The sequence below is a fragment of the Monocercomonoides exilis genome (genome assembly GCF_001643675.1).
Source record: "Monocercomonoides exilis strain PA203 chromosome Unknown scaffold11-1913109, whole genome shotgun sequence".
NCBI classification, from domain to species: domain Eukaryota; phylum Preaxostyla; order Oxymonadida; family Polymastigidae; genus Monocercomonoides; species Monocercomonoides exilis.
In genome coordinates this window covers 125,741-142,258 of record NW_027150556.1, presented here as the reverse complement: position 1 = coordinate 142,258, position 16,518 = coordinate 125,741, and the positions used below count along the sequence as shown (strand labels likewise).

General features: G+C 36.6%; 5 protein-coding genes across 5 annotated transcripts; 2 read left to right on the top strand and 3 right to left on the bottom strand.

The window, feature by feature from the left end:
* Nucleotides 1-1,085: 1,085 nt before the first annotated feature.
* On the top strand, nucleotides 1,086-8,992 carry MONOS_5241 (putative rho-associated protein kinase 1; the record flags this gene model as incomplete). The annotated part of the gene is made up of 8 exons (XM_067875371.1): nucleotides 1,086-1,308; nucleotides 1,355-1,442; nucleotides 1,496-1,622; nucleotides 1,693-1,797; nucleotides 1,904-2,062; nucleotides 2,174-7,755; nucleotides 7,897-7,916; nucleotides 8,160-8,992. The coding sequence occupies 8 exons, from the start codon at nucleotides 1,086-1,088 to the stop codon at nucleotides 8,990-8,992; spliced, it is 7,137 nt and encodes a 2,378-aa protein (XP_067731452.1).
* A 1,342-nt stretch (nucleotides 8,993-10,334) lies between these two features.
* On the top strand, nucleotides 10,335-11,683 carry MONOS_5239 (putative Haloacid dehalogenase-like hydrolase). Its single transcript, XM_067875369.1, has 3 exons — nucleotides 10,335-10,416; nucleotides 10,491-10,704; nucleotides 10,778-11,683. The coding sequence occupies exons 1-3, from the start codon at nucleotides 10,392-10,394 to the stop codon at nucleotides 11,532-11,534; spliced, it is 996 nt and encodes a 331-aa protein (XP_067731451.1). The 5' UTR covers nucleotides 10,335-10,391; the 3' UTR covers nucleotides 11,535-11,683.
* Nucleotides 11,676-12,546, bottom strand: MONOS_5238 (putative 40S ribosomal protein S26-1). The gene is made up of 5 exons (XM_067875368.1): nucleotides 12,352-12,546; nucleotides 12,256-12,291; nucleotides 12,141-12,189; nucleotides 11,961-12,085; nucleotides 11,676-11,888 (listed from the first exon to the last, which is right to left on the bottom strand). The coding sequence occupies exons 1-5, from the start codon at nucleotides 12,445-12,447 to the stop codon at nucleotides 11,814-11,816; spliced, it is 381 nt and encodes a 126-aa protein (XP_067731450.1). The 5' UTR covers nucleotides 12,448-12,546; the 3' UTR covers nucleotides 11,676-11,813.
* A 108-nt stretch (nucleotides 12,547-12,654) lies between these two features.
* MONOS_5237 (putative protein MAK16) lies at nucleotides 12,655-14,127 on the bottom strand. The gene is made up of 5 exons (XM_067875367.1): nucleotides 13,980-14,127; nucleotides 13,827-13,936; nucleotides 13,545-13,761; nucleotides 13,373-13,496; nucleotides 12,655-13,315 (listed from the first exon to the last, which is right to left on the bottom strand). The coding sequence occupies exons 1-5, from the start codon at nucleotides 14,048-14,050 to the stop codon at nucleotides 12,695-12,697; spliced, it is 1,143 nt and encodes a 380-aa protein (XP_067731449.1). The 5' UTR covers nucleotides 14,051-14,127; the 3' UTR covers nucleotides 12,655-12,694.
* A 646-nt stretch (nucleotides 14,128-14,773) lies between these two features.
* Nucleotides 14,774-16,472, bottom strand: MONOS_5236 (Threonine dehydratase). The gene has a single exon (XM_067875366.1). The coding sequence runs from the start codon at nucleotides 16,436-16,438 to the stop codon at nucleotides 15,218-15,220; it is 1,221 nt and encodes a 406-aa protein (XP_067731448.1). The 5' UTR covers nucleotides 16,439-16,472; the 3' UTR covers nucleotides 14,774-15,217.
* Nucleotides 16,473-16,518: the final 46 nt, after the last annotated feature.

Sequence of the window (16,518 nt, the reverse complement as noted above, 5' to 3'; positions counted from 1 at the left end):
TCTATTTGTATTTTAAATTTCAATTTCCACATGTCTAAATTTTTTTGAAAAGTTCCTTTTGTGTAATTTTCTAATAAAATTAAATTTTCATATTTTCATCAAATTTATGTTCCTACTCAAGAAACTTCACCAAAATGGAAACAAATCCAAAAAAAAAGTATCATCACCGTTTTTGTGAAGTTTCATAATTGGGAACATAAATTTGATGAAAATATGAAAATTTAATTTTATTAGAAAATTACACAAAAGGAACTTTTCAAAAAAATTTAGACATGTGGAAATTGAAATTTAAAATACAAATAGATAAATGTTTACAGTTTATGAAACTGTATTTCACATTTTTTTGTAAATCTTGGTTCATTGTGAAAAGTGACTTTTAAAAATATAAAAAGACGCTATAACTCAGTGAGAAACAAACAAAAATAATAAAACAAACTAGTAATGAATTGTTAAAAAGTTGTTAGAACATTGAATAAAAGTGAAAAAAAGTCAATCAACGTTTGTAGAAAGTTGGCAGTCAAAAACAAAAAAAGTGCCAATAAGGGAAAAAGTCCCATATAAAAGTTGACCCTAATTACATATGAAATACAAAATCTTGGTTGAAAACCATTTAAAGCAAACTTCTTTATCTGTAATTCAAAAATGTGAATCCTTTTGTATTTCAATCAAATCATATGATTCAAGGTAAATCCTTTTTATATTCTAAAAATTTTCTTTTATATCTACTCATTATTTCTATCAAACAATTTGTTTTTGAAAAACAAATGCTCTTTTTTAAAAAATTGCAATATACACTTTTAAAATATGCACATTGTCATTTTTATCATTAATTATCTATGAATAATTGTTTTTGTTTTATCTGAAAAGCGAAATAGATTTTTCAAAAAAAAGTTTCAGAAACAAATTTGGGTATAAATTGGCAATTTAATCAAAAATTTCTTCGGAATGGTTCATATTTGTTGCAAAAAAATTTAAACAAAAGATATTGTACTTTTTTGGTTTTGCAAAGAAAAAGAAAAACTTTTGAAGTGGGAAATGTGGATCATGAAGTGAAACTTTGAGTTTACTGCAAAACACAAATTTATATGCAGCAACAGGGCGACACAAGCGGTAAACCGTTCGTAGGAGATGTTGTGAAGGAGTGCTACACTCTCCAACGAATGATTGGAGAAGGGTCATTTGGGAGAATTTTCGAAGCAACATTTCGCAACGAACGGTTCACAAAAGAAATTGCCATAAAATTTGAAGAAGACAACAAAGAAAGACTTCTGTTAACAGCAGAAGTTAAAGTTTTGAAAGCACTTGAAGGTTTGAAAATATTGATGATTCAATTTATTACATTTTATTATTTAAGGAGTAACACATTTTCCAAGGTTTTTTGGATTCGGTACACACAAAAAGTTTAAGTTTGTTGCAATGGAATTGCTTGGACCAAATCTTTTGTATGAATAACTAAATTAGATTTTATATTATTTAAAAATTTTAAATCGTGAAGGGAACTCATAAATTTAACCGAGACAGGGACTTTTTCGATAAAAACTGTCGCTGGATTTGCCATTCAGGCTTTGACAGCGATCGAAGCTCTTCACACATGTGGCTTTATTCATCGGGATATCAAGCCTGTTTGCATTCTTATTTTCATAAAATTGATGGAATGTCACATGTATTTTACAATTTTTTTTTTTTGAACAGGCTAATTTTGTAATTGGGAGAACAAAGGAAATGAGAAGCAACATTTATCTGATTGATTTTGGACTTTGCAAATTGATCAAAATGAGAGATGGAATACCTGTGACAGTTTGTTCTCTTTTTAGTAATCCCAATTGCTTGAAATAGATATTCTGAAATAATGATATAACATTTATGAATTCTTTTATAACGTCAATTTTCAAAACCTTGTTAGCCTCCGACTCATTGCCGATTTCGTGGTACTTTGAGATATGCTTCACCGAATTGCCACAATGGAAGGGAAAACGGAAGGCAAGACGATCTCATGTCGTTGATGTACGTCATCGTTGAGTTTGCAAAGGGAAAGCTTCCCTGGTCTCGTCTGAAAGATGCCGTGTGCAATGAATGTTCATTCTGAGAAATTTTTTAATATGAATATCTTAATATTTTTTTCCTTATTAAAAAATCATTCTTTTGTCCCAAATCAATTCCGAATACTTTTTAGGCGCAAATAGCAGCGATGAAGGAAGACTATTTGTGTGCAGCGCTTGTGAAAGAGCTGCCACTTGAGTTCAATCTGTTTTTTGGAGAGATTCTGCGGTACGACTACTTCGCTAAGCCAAACTACGATCTTTTGAGGAGAATGATGAAGTCTGTTGTTCTGAGTGAGCTGGAAAAGGAACAAGCACAGAAAGAGAAAGAGAAGGAGAAAGAAAAAGAAAAGATTGATGATATCAACAAAGACTCTTGTACAGGTCAACAGATTTGCTCAACAGAAGACGCAAAGCCAGAAAGTGTTGTTCCACCTTCTCCTCATCCATCTGGATTGGATTCTGCTCTTCCTTCTAACAAATCTTCATCATCGTCTGCCAAAAAGAGAAGAAGCAATCGAAAAAGCAGCAGCAGTGGCGCTGTCTCAATGAGCAGTCTGAAATACGACTGGGAATTCTTTGAGGAGGAAATGTTTGATGTCAAAAGCATCGCAGATGGCAGAAGAGAGAGAGAGAAACATGTCAGACACAAAACATCAACAAAAAACGAAGGCGAAAGAAGGCAGAAAAGAAGGGAGGTGAACAAGAAGGATGCAGAGGGACATGAAAAAGAGGCCGATAAAGACAATAATGTAGAAGGAGAGAAAGGTGAAGACGAATGCAGAAACAGAGAGGCAGCAGAAGAACATCCGAAACTGAAGCAGAAAGAAGAGCACAGAAGAACACACAAAGAAAAGCATTCGACAGAAAGAGAGGGAAGGCATGTTCATCGAAGCCATGGAAAAGAAAGAGAGAAGAAAGAAGGATACAGAAAACATGCTGTTTTGAAGGAAGAAGAAGAGGAAGAAATCAGAAAAGTGATTGAAAAGGAAGCATTATCGAAGGAAAAGGAGAACGAAGCTGAACCACAGAAAGAACAGTTTGTGAATGAGAAGAATGAAACAATGGATGGAAATGAGGCAGATGCAAGTGTTGAGCAGAAGATGAAGACGCATTTGGAGAATGAAAATGAAAAGAGTTCCAATGAAACAAACAGAAAATGTGAAAAAACACTCGAAAAGAAAAGCTCATCAAGTGAACACAAACATCATCAAAAGGAACAAAAAGAAAACAACAAAGAAGAAAACAAGGAAAAGAAAGAAGAAAATAAAAAGGTACAATCACAACAAGAAAACATCGAAAATAAAGCAAAAGAAGAAAAAGAGACAGAGACAGAAACAGAAACAAAGAAAGAAGAAGGGGAAGATGACAATGCAGAGCACAATAGCATCAATCACCACAGCATCCATTCGTCTTCTTCAGCGCCAATGCTCATCCACACCTGCCAGGAATATCCTCTCCCAAACGACACTTCACCTCCTCAGATCGATCTTCCATTCATTTTTCGTCCGAACCAGCCAGCCGAATTGTGCACTTTTTCTCTTCCGCAGCTCGAAAAGTACCAGCAGACGCTTCTTGTTCAGCTGGACAGCGCAGCCAAACAGCACACAGACAACAACAACTCCAGTGAAATCACACAGAATGTGAATATTCCATTGGAGCTGAATGGAACAGGAACAGGGGCAGTCAGCAAGGGCTGTGCAGACGCACTTGAAGGGAGCAGACTTCTGTTGGCGCAGAGTCCTCTCAAACTATCTCCTTCGTGTCAGACTGTCCTGTGCACCAACTCTGCCAATTTGGAGTGTCTGCCAAAGGATAGCTTGCTTTCTCCTTCTTCTCTCTCCTTTCGCTCAGCTAATCTTCCTTCATCTTCTGTGGATGTGCCCTTTGTTGACGGAAACACTCAATCGAATGAAGCTTCTCCTTCTCATCCTTTCTCTCTTTTGCAGCAATCCTCTCTTTCCAATGTCATTGACAGCAGTTCTGTTCTTCTGTGTGCCCATCCCTCGTCCCACCGCCTTGTTCCGGTGTCTGCCCCTTCCACTCCGCCAAACCAAGCACCCTTCATCGACAGCAGCACCCTCTCCCCTTCTTCTGCACTGGCTGAGCTGGAGGCATCCAACCAGTTCCCCACCTTCTCCTCGATGCTCCAGCAGACTCAGCCTCTTCCCTCGTGTCCTCCGCCTTTCCACGTCTTCCCTCTTCTCTCTCCTCCTCCACCCACTCCTTCTCCGATTCCAACTCCCTCCCTTTCTCTCATCGGCTCTTCGTCCAATGCATCCAATGCTTCCAATGCTCATCTCTCTTCCTCCTCTTCCCTCGTCGAGCTTGTTGCACATCATTCGCCTTCTTCTGCGTGTTCTTCGTCTGCTCCTGTTCTTCTTCCAACCATTCCGCTCGTCCAAATGGCTGATATTCTCGACGCTGCCAATGCAAATGTGCTGAAATTAGACTCAACTCAACCACAAATTGGCTTAACTCCAAATGTGCTGCCAACTTTATCTCCTTCTTCTGCTTCGTATTCTCTGCCATCTCCTTCTTCTCCTTCTTCTCCTTCTTCTTTTGTATCATCTCTGCTGCCTCAATCTTCACATTCTGTGAATTTCACTCCACTTTCTGTGAAAGCAGCGTTTGAGGTCTTGGCATTTGATCCGAATTCTTTGCAGTTTAATTCTTTGTCTTCGCAGAACGAGCCTTTTCAGCTTTTTGAAGAGGCGAATTCTTTTTCTTCAACTGCCACTGCTGAAACAAAAGAGCATCCTGAGGATATTCCAAAAGAGGAAGAAGACAGCAAGCAAAAAGAGAGCACAGAAAATAATGATCCCTTTTTGGAGATGAAAGTTCCTATCAAAATTGATGATGAATATTGCGAGAGGAATGACTGCAAAGCAGAATTGAATGAGTCTCCAGGAAATGACACAGCAAAAGCAGACTGTTTGTCTCAGCCTGTTCAGCTGCTAAATGAGAGTGGGGTGACATCTGCCAGTCAGCGACAGAAGATGCCATTGGGTTTCCATCCACTTGTGCAGAAGAGCAACCCCATCCTCAAATCAAAGCTTCCTCTGCCTCCTTCTCCGCTCGCCTCGCCTTATTTCTTCTCTTTCCCTGAAGAAGCCTCACCAATCATCCTCACTCGATACGGCCAGGCAGCCAACTCTCCCAACTGCCCGCACACTTTACTGTCTGTCTCCACGTCTTCTTCTTCTGTACACAACTCCTGCATCACTCCTTCCTCTCCTTCTGTTGGCGGCCTCTCTTCTCCCCCTGCCAACACCACTCAGCACAGCAGCTCCTCTCCTTCTGCTCTGTGCAACACAAGCTCTCTCCCTGCGATGCCTCTGCTGTCTTCGCATTCGTCTGGCTCTGTTCTTTCCCGCACTCATTCGGCTGATGTCCAGCCATCCAAAACGATCTCTGCGAATCTCCTGTCTTCTCCTCAGCTGTCATCTCCTTCTCATCTGGCTGTCTCGACTGCTCTCTCCTGCTGCACACAGGCGTCTATCCACACACCTTCCCCTGCTCTGACCACAGCTTATGTCGGCTCTCCAACTTCATCTGCTTCATCCTTTTCGCATCTTCATGTTGCGAACGAGAACCAGCACAGCCAACAGACAGACTTCTCTTCAACAGACAACGAGGCATCGACTGAGTGCGAATCGATGTTTGGGCGTCAGCTGGCAGACTGTTCTACAAAGTCACACAAAAGAGAGAGAGAAAGAGATGATGACAGCAGCTGTGAGAACAACTGGATTGAAGGAGATTTGGATGCAGATGAGGCGAGTGTGCTGAATGAATTTGAAACTGTTGATGAGCCGCCTTTGAGACATCCACGAATCACAGATGAACATGCTGTTGGATCTCTGATGCTTTCATCGACGAAAGAGCGACTGGAAGCGCGAAAGTGGGCAACCAACGAGGAAACAGACTTTGTCTCGTCTGAGCATTCATTTGCTGTCTGCCCGTGTTTTTCAGAGCAGAAGCTGGTGCCGAAGGAGGAGGTCAACGAGAACATGTCGCTGCAGTCGTTCGAGACAGCTTCTGTGTCTGCTGCCAAGCCTGCCTCGCCGAGTCTTCTGCAGACACACTCTTATGTCTTCCGGCCGTCGCGTGCTGATCTCTTCTGCTTCTCTCACATGCGCCCTTCAGAAAGGGCGATGAGGCACCACGTCCATCTGCACCCGCCAAAGAACTTCAGGTTTCACACAAGAAATGTGCCTCATTCGAAGCTGTGGAAGAAAAACATGGAAGACATTTTGAGAGATGCAAGCACAGAAAATGAACAAGACGATACAGAGGAACTCAAAAATAAAAATTTGAAGGAAAACGATGAAAAGCAATGTTCGATTGAGTCAACAAACAACAAATGCGAAATAGCAAACTCTGAAATTTGCTATTTGAATGAAGGCCACAAAAAACTCGATCTTCGTTTTGGAACACTCACTGAAAGCAGTCCGTGCAGCGAGGAATCTGTTTCTGAACAAGAGACAAAAGACTTCTTCTATTTGGGAAAGGCACCAGGGAAAGAAGACGGCTTCGATGAAAACTTGGCAGAAGGCAATGAAACAATTGAGTCATTCAAGTTTAGGCCGTTGGATGAATGTGATTCAGAGGAATATTCAGATGGGAAGGAAGACGATTGCTCGCCCTTTTCGTGCAACAAATCGTTCCACGTGAGAAGCAACACGATTCAACTTGATGCTCTTCATAAAAGTTTGTACTCTGACATCATCTCTCCCGTCAGCTCTGATTTGCAGCAGCGGCGCAACCAGCTCATTTTGGACCACGCCAACAAATCTGCCTCGAGTGACTGCCTCAAAAAGGGTGCTGTTAAACCGGCTCTGTCGTCGCCTTTTCTGTCTGTTTCACCCGCTTTACAAGAATCTATCTCCACCCCTTCAATCGTCCCTGGCTCGTCGCAGCCTGCTTTCTCCCACAAAAGCGAAGACTCAGAAACTCCGCTCCGTTCAGAGAAGCTTTTCGCCTCGTCCACAAAAGAGCTGCATCCGTCGCTGATAGTCACGCCAAGCCTTTCTTCAGCCCATTTGCGTCTCGCTGAAATGTCTCCTTTTCAGATACAGTTCCATGGGAAAGAGCAAGAAACTTTGCTTTTAGCCACCTCAGCTACTCCAACTTCTTCGTCTTCTCTTTCAAACTCTTCTCGTCTTCAACACACTTTTGCGCCTGTTGTTTACTCAGACATTCTTCACACAACTCAATATGACACACAAAGTAGAATAGAATCATTCATTCATCGCACACCATATATATTAGGATTATTAGATTATCTGTCTTATCAATCTTTATGTTATGGGGAAGGAGATGGTTGTTATAGTCCTTCGCTCAAATCTTCTATTGATTTGTTAAATCTTCATTTTTATTCACAATTCTTATCTCATCTTAATGCTCGATCTTTCTTTAGAAATATGCTGTTTGCGAATACACTTGCCAAACTGTCGAAGCAGTTAAATTCATTCACATTTCCGTATTTTAATATCATTCGCAATCCGATTAGCATTCTTTACTTTTCTTCTTTGCGTGAGCCATGTTTCTGCCGTTCAGAAATTGGAACTTTATTTTCCCGTGATAACAATTTTCTACTTGACTGCGCTCTTGACATTGTCAGTCAAGTTCCAGTCAGATTTCCGTTGTCTGTTTTAAGCGTTTCTTTTCCTGAGCTTCCGTCTCTTGAAGAGATGTCATTGAGGCCAGGATTTTTGTTTGAGCAATACTTCCATTCATTTGCGATGTTACGAGGAAATTTCATCAAAGAAATTGACTCCTTTTTTTCGAAATTTTGGATGATGAGAAAGTTATTTGATTCTTCTGACTTATTTCTGTCATTTCAATCTTATTCAAGTGATTGCAAAAGAGCTTCATGTTTGGCATCTTCAACAGCTACGAATCAATTTGTGCTATGCAGTGAAATCAGTCCTGCTTCTTCAATCATTTTGCACTTTTCAGATGAATGTTTTTCTCCATCTTTGCAACGATGCCTGGAGAATTATTCTTCATTCAATGCTCAATTTTCGAATACGGATCATTTGGATGCACAAAAATCCAAGGATAAAAGAAACTATTTAACAAATTGTGAAGCATTTGAATGTGTTCATGAACACTTAGATTATGAGATTACTTGCGCACCTTTTTCATTTCTTACGGCTGGTGTTTTAGAGATGTTTGTGACAGGGAAAGATTCCCTAAATGCTCATAATTCACATTTATTCTGTTTCGATGATGATTCATGTGTGAAATGCACTACAGACATTTCAAGTATAAGCACGCATTCAGATTTGTATAACATTCAAATTCTAAATGCTTTGGATATTGTTCCAATATTTTTGGAGTCGTTTGATGTCAATCGTCCAGAAATAGGGAAGTATTCGATGACAAGGGAGTTTTGTTGCACAGAAAATTCTCCTTCTTCGTTATCTCATGATTTATGCGCAAAAACTGATATTCATGGACAGAGCGAGTTCTGCATTCGGGATGATTTTGAGCAACAGTCTCTTCACAGCAATTTCGAAATTAGTACAAATGAAGAACTGAGCACTGAGGAAAGAAAATCAGAAGAAATGAAAGATAAGTCGAACGAATCAGAGAATAGCAGAGAAAACATGAAATTCAGCGAGGGAAATATTCTTGTTTTGAATAATTCGAAAATTGTGGATAAGTCTGCCTCAAGACAATTTGACATACCTTCTGGAAGAGACATTTGCAGCGAAGCACCAATCAGGGCAGAATTTGCAGAGAACATAAATACCACCTCTCATTTACTTGATCAATCTTCGGAATTTATGCCAATATCTCCTCCAAATATTGAAACATTTGAAGATAAAACAAAATACAAAGGCAGTGAAGAATTATCACAAAACGTAGATAAGACAAATTCAATTGATGATACTTCTGCCAAAACGAATGATAAAGCATCGTTTGGATGTTGCGTTATATTGTAGTATTTTCTTAAACCATTTTATCTTCATAATTAGAATAAATGTTTTATTTGTTTAATTGCTTGTGGAATTAATAAAAAATATATACCCTTTTGTTTTAATTTCTTTTGTTTTTAAAAATAATGTTTTTAGTTTTTTAAGCTTTAATCTTGTTCGTCAAAAATAGTTCTTTGTTATTTTGTAAAATAGAAAAAAAAATTTTTTTTTTCTTTAAAGAAATTTTTTTCTATATTCAAAAAAGAAAAGAAAGCAAAACAATTAAGTTTGAAGTGAAAGTATTTGGATTGGTCTGATAACATTCTGGAAAAACTTTGAAAAATAGGTTATGATCATGCAAAAACATAAAAAATGCTCGGTTTTTTGCTTCTCTTCCTGACTTCAAATTGCGCAATTATTGGTAAAGAATGCGGAACGGGAATGAACAAACTTAGATTTGTTAATGTTTCTTCAAAGCCGGACAAACCAAAAGCTGGAGAAAATGCTGAGCTAACCTTCAACTTATATGCAACAAGAAATATTACTGAAGGAAATTTTGTTTTGAAGCAATTTTGTGATTACATAATTACAAGTGATGTTCAAAAAGTTCAAGATGTGTATTTTTCTACAATTGCTGGGAATAAAACAATTATTACAGAAGGAAATGTAACATTCAAAGTTACATTTCGAAAAGCAAGTAATTGTTTGTTCCACGCAGAAAGCTATATTTATTTGGGAGATAAGAATGACCCAGATGCTGGAACCTTATGTGTAACTATGAAATATAACTAATTAAGTTTAAACGCAAAACAATATTGTTAAATAAATGTTTAGCAATAAACGTTGAGTTTTTTCATCTTTATTTTGATTTGTTTGATGATTTGATTTCCGTGATTTTAAAACTGCATTGTTGTATTGTTAAGAATTCTATGTTTGTGATTTTGAATTTAAAATTGAAAACTAAATTTGAGCCAAATAAAAAAGTGAAGAGCGAAAATTTTATTAATAAATGTTCAATAGATTTTTTCATTTGAACTTCATCACAAACTTTCCAATGTTTTACCACTCATAAATTCTGTGGCTTTTCATGTACAATTAATGGATATGCGGTAAAATAATCATCGACATAGGAAATTGTTTCAAAAAATTTCAATGAAAGTTAAACTATATGATATTTTCTTTTCACTTTTGTACGAAATAAAATTGATGAAATTAATAAAATCTTAAATAACCAAATATCACTCCAATAATTGCAATCCATAAATAATTATAAAATTTGTATGTAATTTCATTTTTCTAAACCTTTTTTTCAGTAATGGAAGGATTATTCACTCTCAAGTCTTTCAAAAATTTAAATTATGCAAATATCAGATTTTTTTTTTTATATTTTATTTTATTAAGAAATAAAAATTGAATATCTTTAGAGATGCAAAAACAATCTTCTAAAATTGGTTTGCAATAGTTTTACCAATGAATTTGCTTTTCCAGTTTTGACCGAGATGAAATGGCGTTCACAATGAACCAGACGAATTAATTCAACAAAAGCCGCTTGGAGTGGTTTTTGATTTAGATGGAACGCTGTTATCGAGCAATTGCATCTGGGAATCTATCTGGGAGAACGTGCTGAAGCGCCTCGGAGTTGAACATAAGGTTACTGAAGAAGAAATGTTCGACCCATCAAGTGTTCGTTCATTTGTTGAACGATATATTCGACAATTCCATCTATCAGAAACAAATATGTGTTTATTTTTGATTATTACATTTTGCAAATCTTTTAAAAATTCTCGTCTCTTATCTTAATCTTATTCTCAGAAATCCTTTGAAAAAAAAAGAAGCTCCAAGTTTAGACGCGCTTCCTGCAGCAAATGCAGCATTTGCAGAATTAACAAACAAGATTGCAGACATGGTGAATGAAGAGTTGCTGCCGGAGTTCAAGACACATGCTTCGCTGAAAAGCGGTGTGCGAAAGGTGCTTCAGCGATTTAGTGCAGCAGGAATTCCTCTTGGAGTTGCTACATCAACCACACGAGAGATGGCAGAGGTTGTTTTAAGTCACTATGGAATTTTACATTATTTTGTGGAAGTGCGGAGCTCAGACCAGTTTGAGCACGGAAAACCTGCAGCAGATATTTTTATGCGAACGGCGACCGATATAGTTGGACTCAGTGAAGCTGAAAGGCCCTTGGAGAAACTCATTGAGCATTCACGCAGAAGGGAGCAGGAGATAATTTCTGAAAAAACCACTCAAACAGATACAACATTGTCAATGGTACCGAAGACTTTCACACCTTCGCTCATCTCCACTGAAAATGCAATGAAAGCTGTTCATATTCTCTGCAAGCAATGTGAGCAATCTTTGCCCTCTTCCTCAATTACTTCTTCTTCAAAACAAGCAATTAAGCCGCTTTTTGTATGCTTCGAAGATAATATTGCATCTATGCGCGTGCTTCGCAATGAATCGAATGTGAATTGGATTATCGGAGGTGTACTCGATGAAACATTCTCGCGAAGCCACTTGGAAATCACACAAACAGCCTCATTCGTTTTTTCTGAGTGGACAGACCTCTGAACGAATTTTTCTTCTAACATCATTTATGCTTTGTAATGAACATCTCGTATTCTTTTGTCATTAGTTATTTGGCAATATTTTGAAGCTTTTTACTGAAAAAACAGCAAAATCACAAAATTCATTCAAAAAATAGGACTATCATTTGAAGATATGTTTGTTTGATTTTTTTTTGTTGTTGTTGACAGAAAAAAGTGAGTAATTTCTCAGTACTTCTCTATTCTGCCCTATTAAGAATCGTTTTAAAAGCATTTATTTTATAAAACTTAATAAGTGAGGTGCTTATGCTCTAACTGCGGCTCCTTGTCCTGTTGGAGTCGCACCGGGTTTTCGTTGCTCGTCTTTTTTGTCAGTGGGCTTCAATAATGAAAAAAACAAGAAAAATAACAAATAATTCAAAAGCTTTCATTTGAAAGGCAAATTTCATACTCTACGACGTTGTGGAGGGTCGCGATTGCGACGAGCTTCATCAGACCTGACACGCACTTGATGTGAATGTACAGCACAGGAGACGCAGTATTCCATTTTCATGTAAAGCTTTGGGATTGTGTAGCCTGAAAAATGAAAAATTATTCAGATATCATCCAAAAATAGAAATCAAGTTCAAACTATCATAAGCAGTTGCCGCTTTGATATCATTAAGTGCAGCGGCTTCGACCTATTTCATACAGCGAAATTAATTCAATTCAAAACAAGGTGGTAAAAAAAGAAAATAGCTGCAAACCATATTTCTAACGACAAATCTTTTAATAGCTTTGTCCTGATTTTATGAAAAAAAGAAATAAATAAATAAGCAAGCAATGCAATAATACTTTCAAACCTTTGGGCAGCATCTTCCGCAATTCACACAGCGAATTGCGCGTGTATGTCCCCTTCCATGTTTTGAGCGACCTCCGTTTCTGCGTTTAACTGGCATGCTGCTAAAATAAAAATATATCAATTCAGAAAAATGATATTTACGTTGAAATTGCCTGTATGAAAAGAAATAGCACCACAAACAAAAAGTCTGATCTTTAAATTACCTAATACAGCAGACCCCTCATTTTTTTAACATTCAAAAAATAAAATTCTTTAAAAATGATAAATAAAAATGCATAACATAATCCATACTTTTTAAATTACTTGTTGAAGTGATGAAGTGAATTTTTGTATTTTTGATTTTTTTAAACAATATCTTCAATATCTCCAGAATGAAGTTTCTTTTTCTGGGTCTTTCGAAGAGTGATTTGATTTTTGTCACTCTTCCTTAATTTAGGAGCTTTTTTATGATCTTTTCTTTCTTCGCTATCATTGCCTTCGTCTTCTTCATCTTCTTCGTCTTCTTCGTCTTCATCGTCTTCATTGTTGATACTATCTAAACCACTTAAATCCTGATCATCCTCATCGCTTAGCTCTTCATAACTATCACTTTCCTCAATATCGCTCGGATCTTCATCGTCATCATCCTCATCCTCGTCTTCAACATACATTTCATCATCTTCATCATCTGCTTCTTTCCTTTTAACCGAAGAAGAAGATTTTGATGATGCAGATGAAGCAGCAGAATGAGAAAGCATCATTGGAGCAGCATGGGCATCCTCCATCTCCATCTCATACATCAATCTGGGCTTCACCGCCTTACCTCTCTTCTTGCTTCTTGCCTCTTCTTCGCTCAGTTCTTCCTCTTCTTCTTCTTCTTCTTCATCCGATTCCCCTTCATCAATCTCATCCGATTCGGCCCCCTTTTCTTCCAAAGCCTTTTCAAATGCCTTTTGTGGGAAATTAAATACACCTTCTTCTTGATACTGTTAATGATTCAAAAAATATTCATTTCAAAATTTAAAATTTGAATAATATCAAACAGTTGATAATCGCTTCAAAAGAGTTTTCTTCAATGTCTCTTCAATGTCCGCTGCACGCTCTGCTCTTATTTCCTTCAATCGCATTTTTCGTTCAACATTCACTTTGATGCCAACCTCATGAGGCCTACATAACAACAATATTTATTAAGAATAAAAATTGATGCTTTCATACTTTATCCTATGACGAAGACGACGAATTCTCCCATGAATTTGAAGAATGCGTCTATATCTACGTAGAACACTTCTTTGCATAAAAGTGGAAAAGAATTGCAATCTGTCTTTTATGATATGTTTGGCTTCTCGTTTATTATTTGGAAGTTTTATTTTTTCCCAAAGTTTTGCCGGAAACTGCATTCTTTCAGCTGTTTTTATCATTAAGTATATCTCTCCTACACAAAAAGTTTCAAATAATTACTTTTTGTTTAACAGCAAACAAATTATCAAGAATATTAACCTTTTCTATCAACAACTGTTGCATAAGATGCATTTGCAAGTGGGCAAGAACTTCTCTTGCATAACCCGGAAACATTCATTGGATTCCTACAAAAATTTTGAGTAATTGTTCTGGGGAAAAAATGTAAATAATAAAATAATCAAAATCAAAAACTTTGCTCTGGATGAACAAAATCCATGCTTAATGCATGTCCATATAAGTTCATCTGTGGCTTGAAGAGACATCTACTGAGCTATGTTGAGCTGCACTCACGAGAAAACGAACCAAGACAAAGAAAGAAAAATGAAAAATTATCACTAAACAAAGTACGAAATGTGGCAAGATTCGATCAAACAATTTTGTGCGACAAAGAATAAATAAAATCTTTATTTCTTATATGATTTTAATAGTGAACCTCTCTTAAAGTAGTTTTTTTTATTTTTTTATTTTTTTATTTTTTGATTATTATTTTTTATTAACATTTACGACTGCAAATAAAAGTGAATATTGCTAAAATAAAAACAGAAGCAAAATTACATGTTGCAATTGGATGAACAACAAAAAAAATATTATCAACTGAACATAAATTTGATGAGGAATAGTTATTTCTTGTTTTTGTGAAAAAGAGAAAATTATCAAATATTGTTTGTTCACAGAAAAAAAGTTCAAAAATAAATTGAAATGATACCAACATAAATGTGGAAATATGATTTTTGAAATTTTTCATGCAATGATGAATAAATTATGAAATATCGAAATGAATCACTATTTTGAATGTGAAAATCATTGTTTCAAATGTTAAAGATTTCATTTTGAATAATTTTTGGTGTACTATCCGAAAAGAAAAAATGCCAAATCACAAATTATTGTATTTTGATGCAATTTTCGAAAGAGTTTATTTCTAAAAAAATAATTTTTATTCCCTTCAATTATCAAAATTTTTGTTGTAAAAAAAATAAATAAATAAATATTGATAATAGTTCATTATTTTAGCAGCAAAACGTACTAAATATTCTCTTCACGCGCAACTTGAATACAGAAATAAGTTTGGCGAAAAGATATTCTAAATAGTAAAGACAAAGATTATAACAGAAAAGAAAAAAGGATATTTCAAAACAGAGAAAAAAACAAAACAAAACAAAAAACGGTTCACAAAAAATAGAAAAAGCAAAGTCAAAGAAGGCACCTCAACTTTAAGATAAAGAAATTAAAGAATTATATAAAAATTCTTCTTTTCTTTTTTTCATAATTTTTCATTGTTTAATGCGAACAATTTTTTTTCACAAAATTTAAATTTTTTCATGTGAATTTGATGAGAATCTTTTCATTTAATCAAAATTCCGTTAGAAGTGAAGATTACAGGCAACGAAATCCTCACTTTCTTCGTCTCTTCAATTCCTCTTCATCAATGCTTACAATTCCTCTACGCTGTATCCATGTTCTTTAAGCGTCTCGACCAAATGATTCGTCTGTTCTTTTCCTCCTGTCTCCACCAGTACGTCTACAACTTGAAAGGCCAGATCCAACCCGTATTTCTGTCGTGTCTGTGTTATTTGCATAATGTTGATCTTCAGTTCTCCAATAAGAGATGTGAGTCGACCAAGTGCATTAGGCTTATCATCTATCATTGTAGTAAATCTGAACCGTCTTTTTTGCAAAAGAAGTCCTCTGTCAATGATTTCAGCAACAACGTGTGCGTCGATATTACCACCAGACACTAGAAGACATACTTTTCCAATGGAAGGATCAATTTTTTTGCTCATAAACGCTGCCACTGGAACAGCTCCTGCTCCTTCACTAATAATATGATGCTTCTCAAGAAGGAATAAAATTGCTTCTTGGATCTCTTCCTCTTCCACTGTCACGACTTCAACACCCAATTCACGACATAATTCAAATGTTCGATCTCCTGGTCTTCTCACTTGGATTCCATCTGCAATAGTCTTTGCTTTATCCAATTCAATAACAGATCCGTGAGCCAAGCTATCTCTCATTGATGCTGCATGGCTGGCTTGTACACCTATGATTCTGATCTTTGGATTGAAATGACGAGCTGCAATTGCAGTTCCGCAAACAAGTCCTCCTCCTCCGATTGGAACGACAATAGCATCAACTTCTTTAAGCTGCTCCATAATTTCGAGTGCAACAGTTCCCTGACCTGCTATCACAACATCGTCATCAAATGGATGAATGAATGTGTATCCTTTTTCTTTTTGCAATCTTCTTGCTGTTGCATATGCATCGTCGTAGATTGGACCGCCAAAAACTATTTCTGCACCATAACTTCGTGTATTTTCAACTTTTGCTTTTGGAGTTCCATCTGGCATCACGATGACTGCTGGAATGCCAAAATGTTGTCCACCAAGTGCAACACCTTGAGCGTGATTTCCAGCACTGCTTGCAATGATTCCTTTCTTTTTTTCCTCTTCAGATAGGCTTGCAATCTTATTAAAAGCACCACGGACTTTAAATGATCCTGTCCTCTGAAGGTTTTCCATCTTCAAAAACACTTCTTGTGTTTCCGTTGACAGAAGATGTGACTTAATAACAGGCGTTCGTTCAAGTATAGGTGCAAGTGTTTGTGCAGCTCTTTTAATATCATTAATAGTAATTTGTCTTTGTTCGGTTGCCATTAGACGTGAGCAACTTCAAATAAAATATGATCTTAGGGTTCGATCGTCATCACTAATTATTATAATTTGGATCTAACCCT

Excerpts from the sequence above, each read along its gene's own strand:
- MONOS_5239 (XM_067875369.1), top strand. The coding sequence starts at position 10,392 with ATGCAAAAACAATCTTCTAAAATTG. Across the intron at positions 10,417-10,490 it reads AAAACAATCTTCTAAAATTG|ACGAATTAATTCAACAAAAG; the intron begins GTTTGCAATAGT and ends ACAATGAACCAG. Across the intron at positions 10,705-10,777 it reads CATCTATCAGAAACAAATAT|AAATCCTTTGAAAAAAAAAG; the intron begins GTGTTTATTTTT and ends TCTTATTCTCAG.
- MONOS_5238 (XM_067875368.1), bottom strand. The coding sequence starts at position 12,447 with ATGCCAGTTAAACGCAGAAACGGAGGTCGCTCAAAACATGGAAGGGGA. Across the intron at positions 12,292-12,351 it reads GCGGAAGATGCTGCCCAAAG|GACAAAGCTATTAAAAGATT; the intron begins GTTTGAAAGTAT and ends TCATAAAATCAG. Across the intron at positions 11,889-11,960 it reads ACCCTCCACAACGTCGTAGA|CCCACTGACAAAAAAGACGA; the intron begins GTATGAAATTTG and ends TCATTATTGAAG.
- MONOS_5237 (XM_067875367.1), bottom strand. The coding sequence starts at position 14,050 with ATGTCTCTTCAAGCCACAGATGAACTTATATGGACATGCATTAAGCAT. Across the intron at positions 13,762-13,826 it reads AACAGTTGTTGATAGAAAAG|GAGAGATATACTTAATGATA; the intron begins GTTAATATTCTT and ends CTTTTTGTGTAG. Across the intron at positions 13,497-13,544 it reads CGTCTTCGTCATAGGATAAA|GCCTCATGAGGTTGGCATCA; the intron begins GTATGAAAGCAT and ends GTTGTTATGTAG.
- MONOS_5236 (XM_067875366.1), bottom strand. The coding sequence starts at position 16,438 with ATGGCAACCGAACAAAGACAAATTACTATTAATGATATTAAAAGAGCT.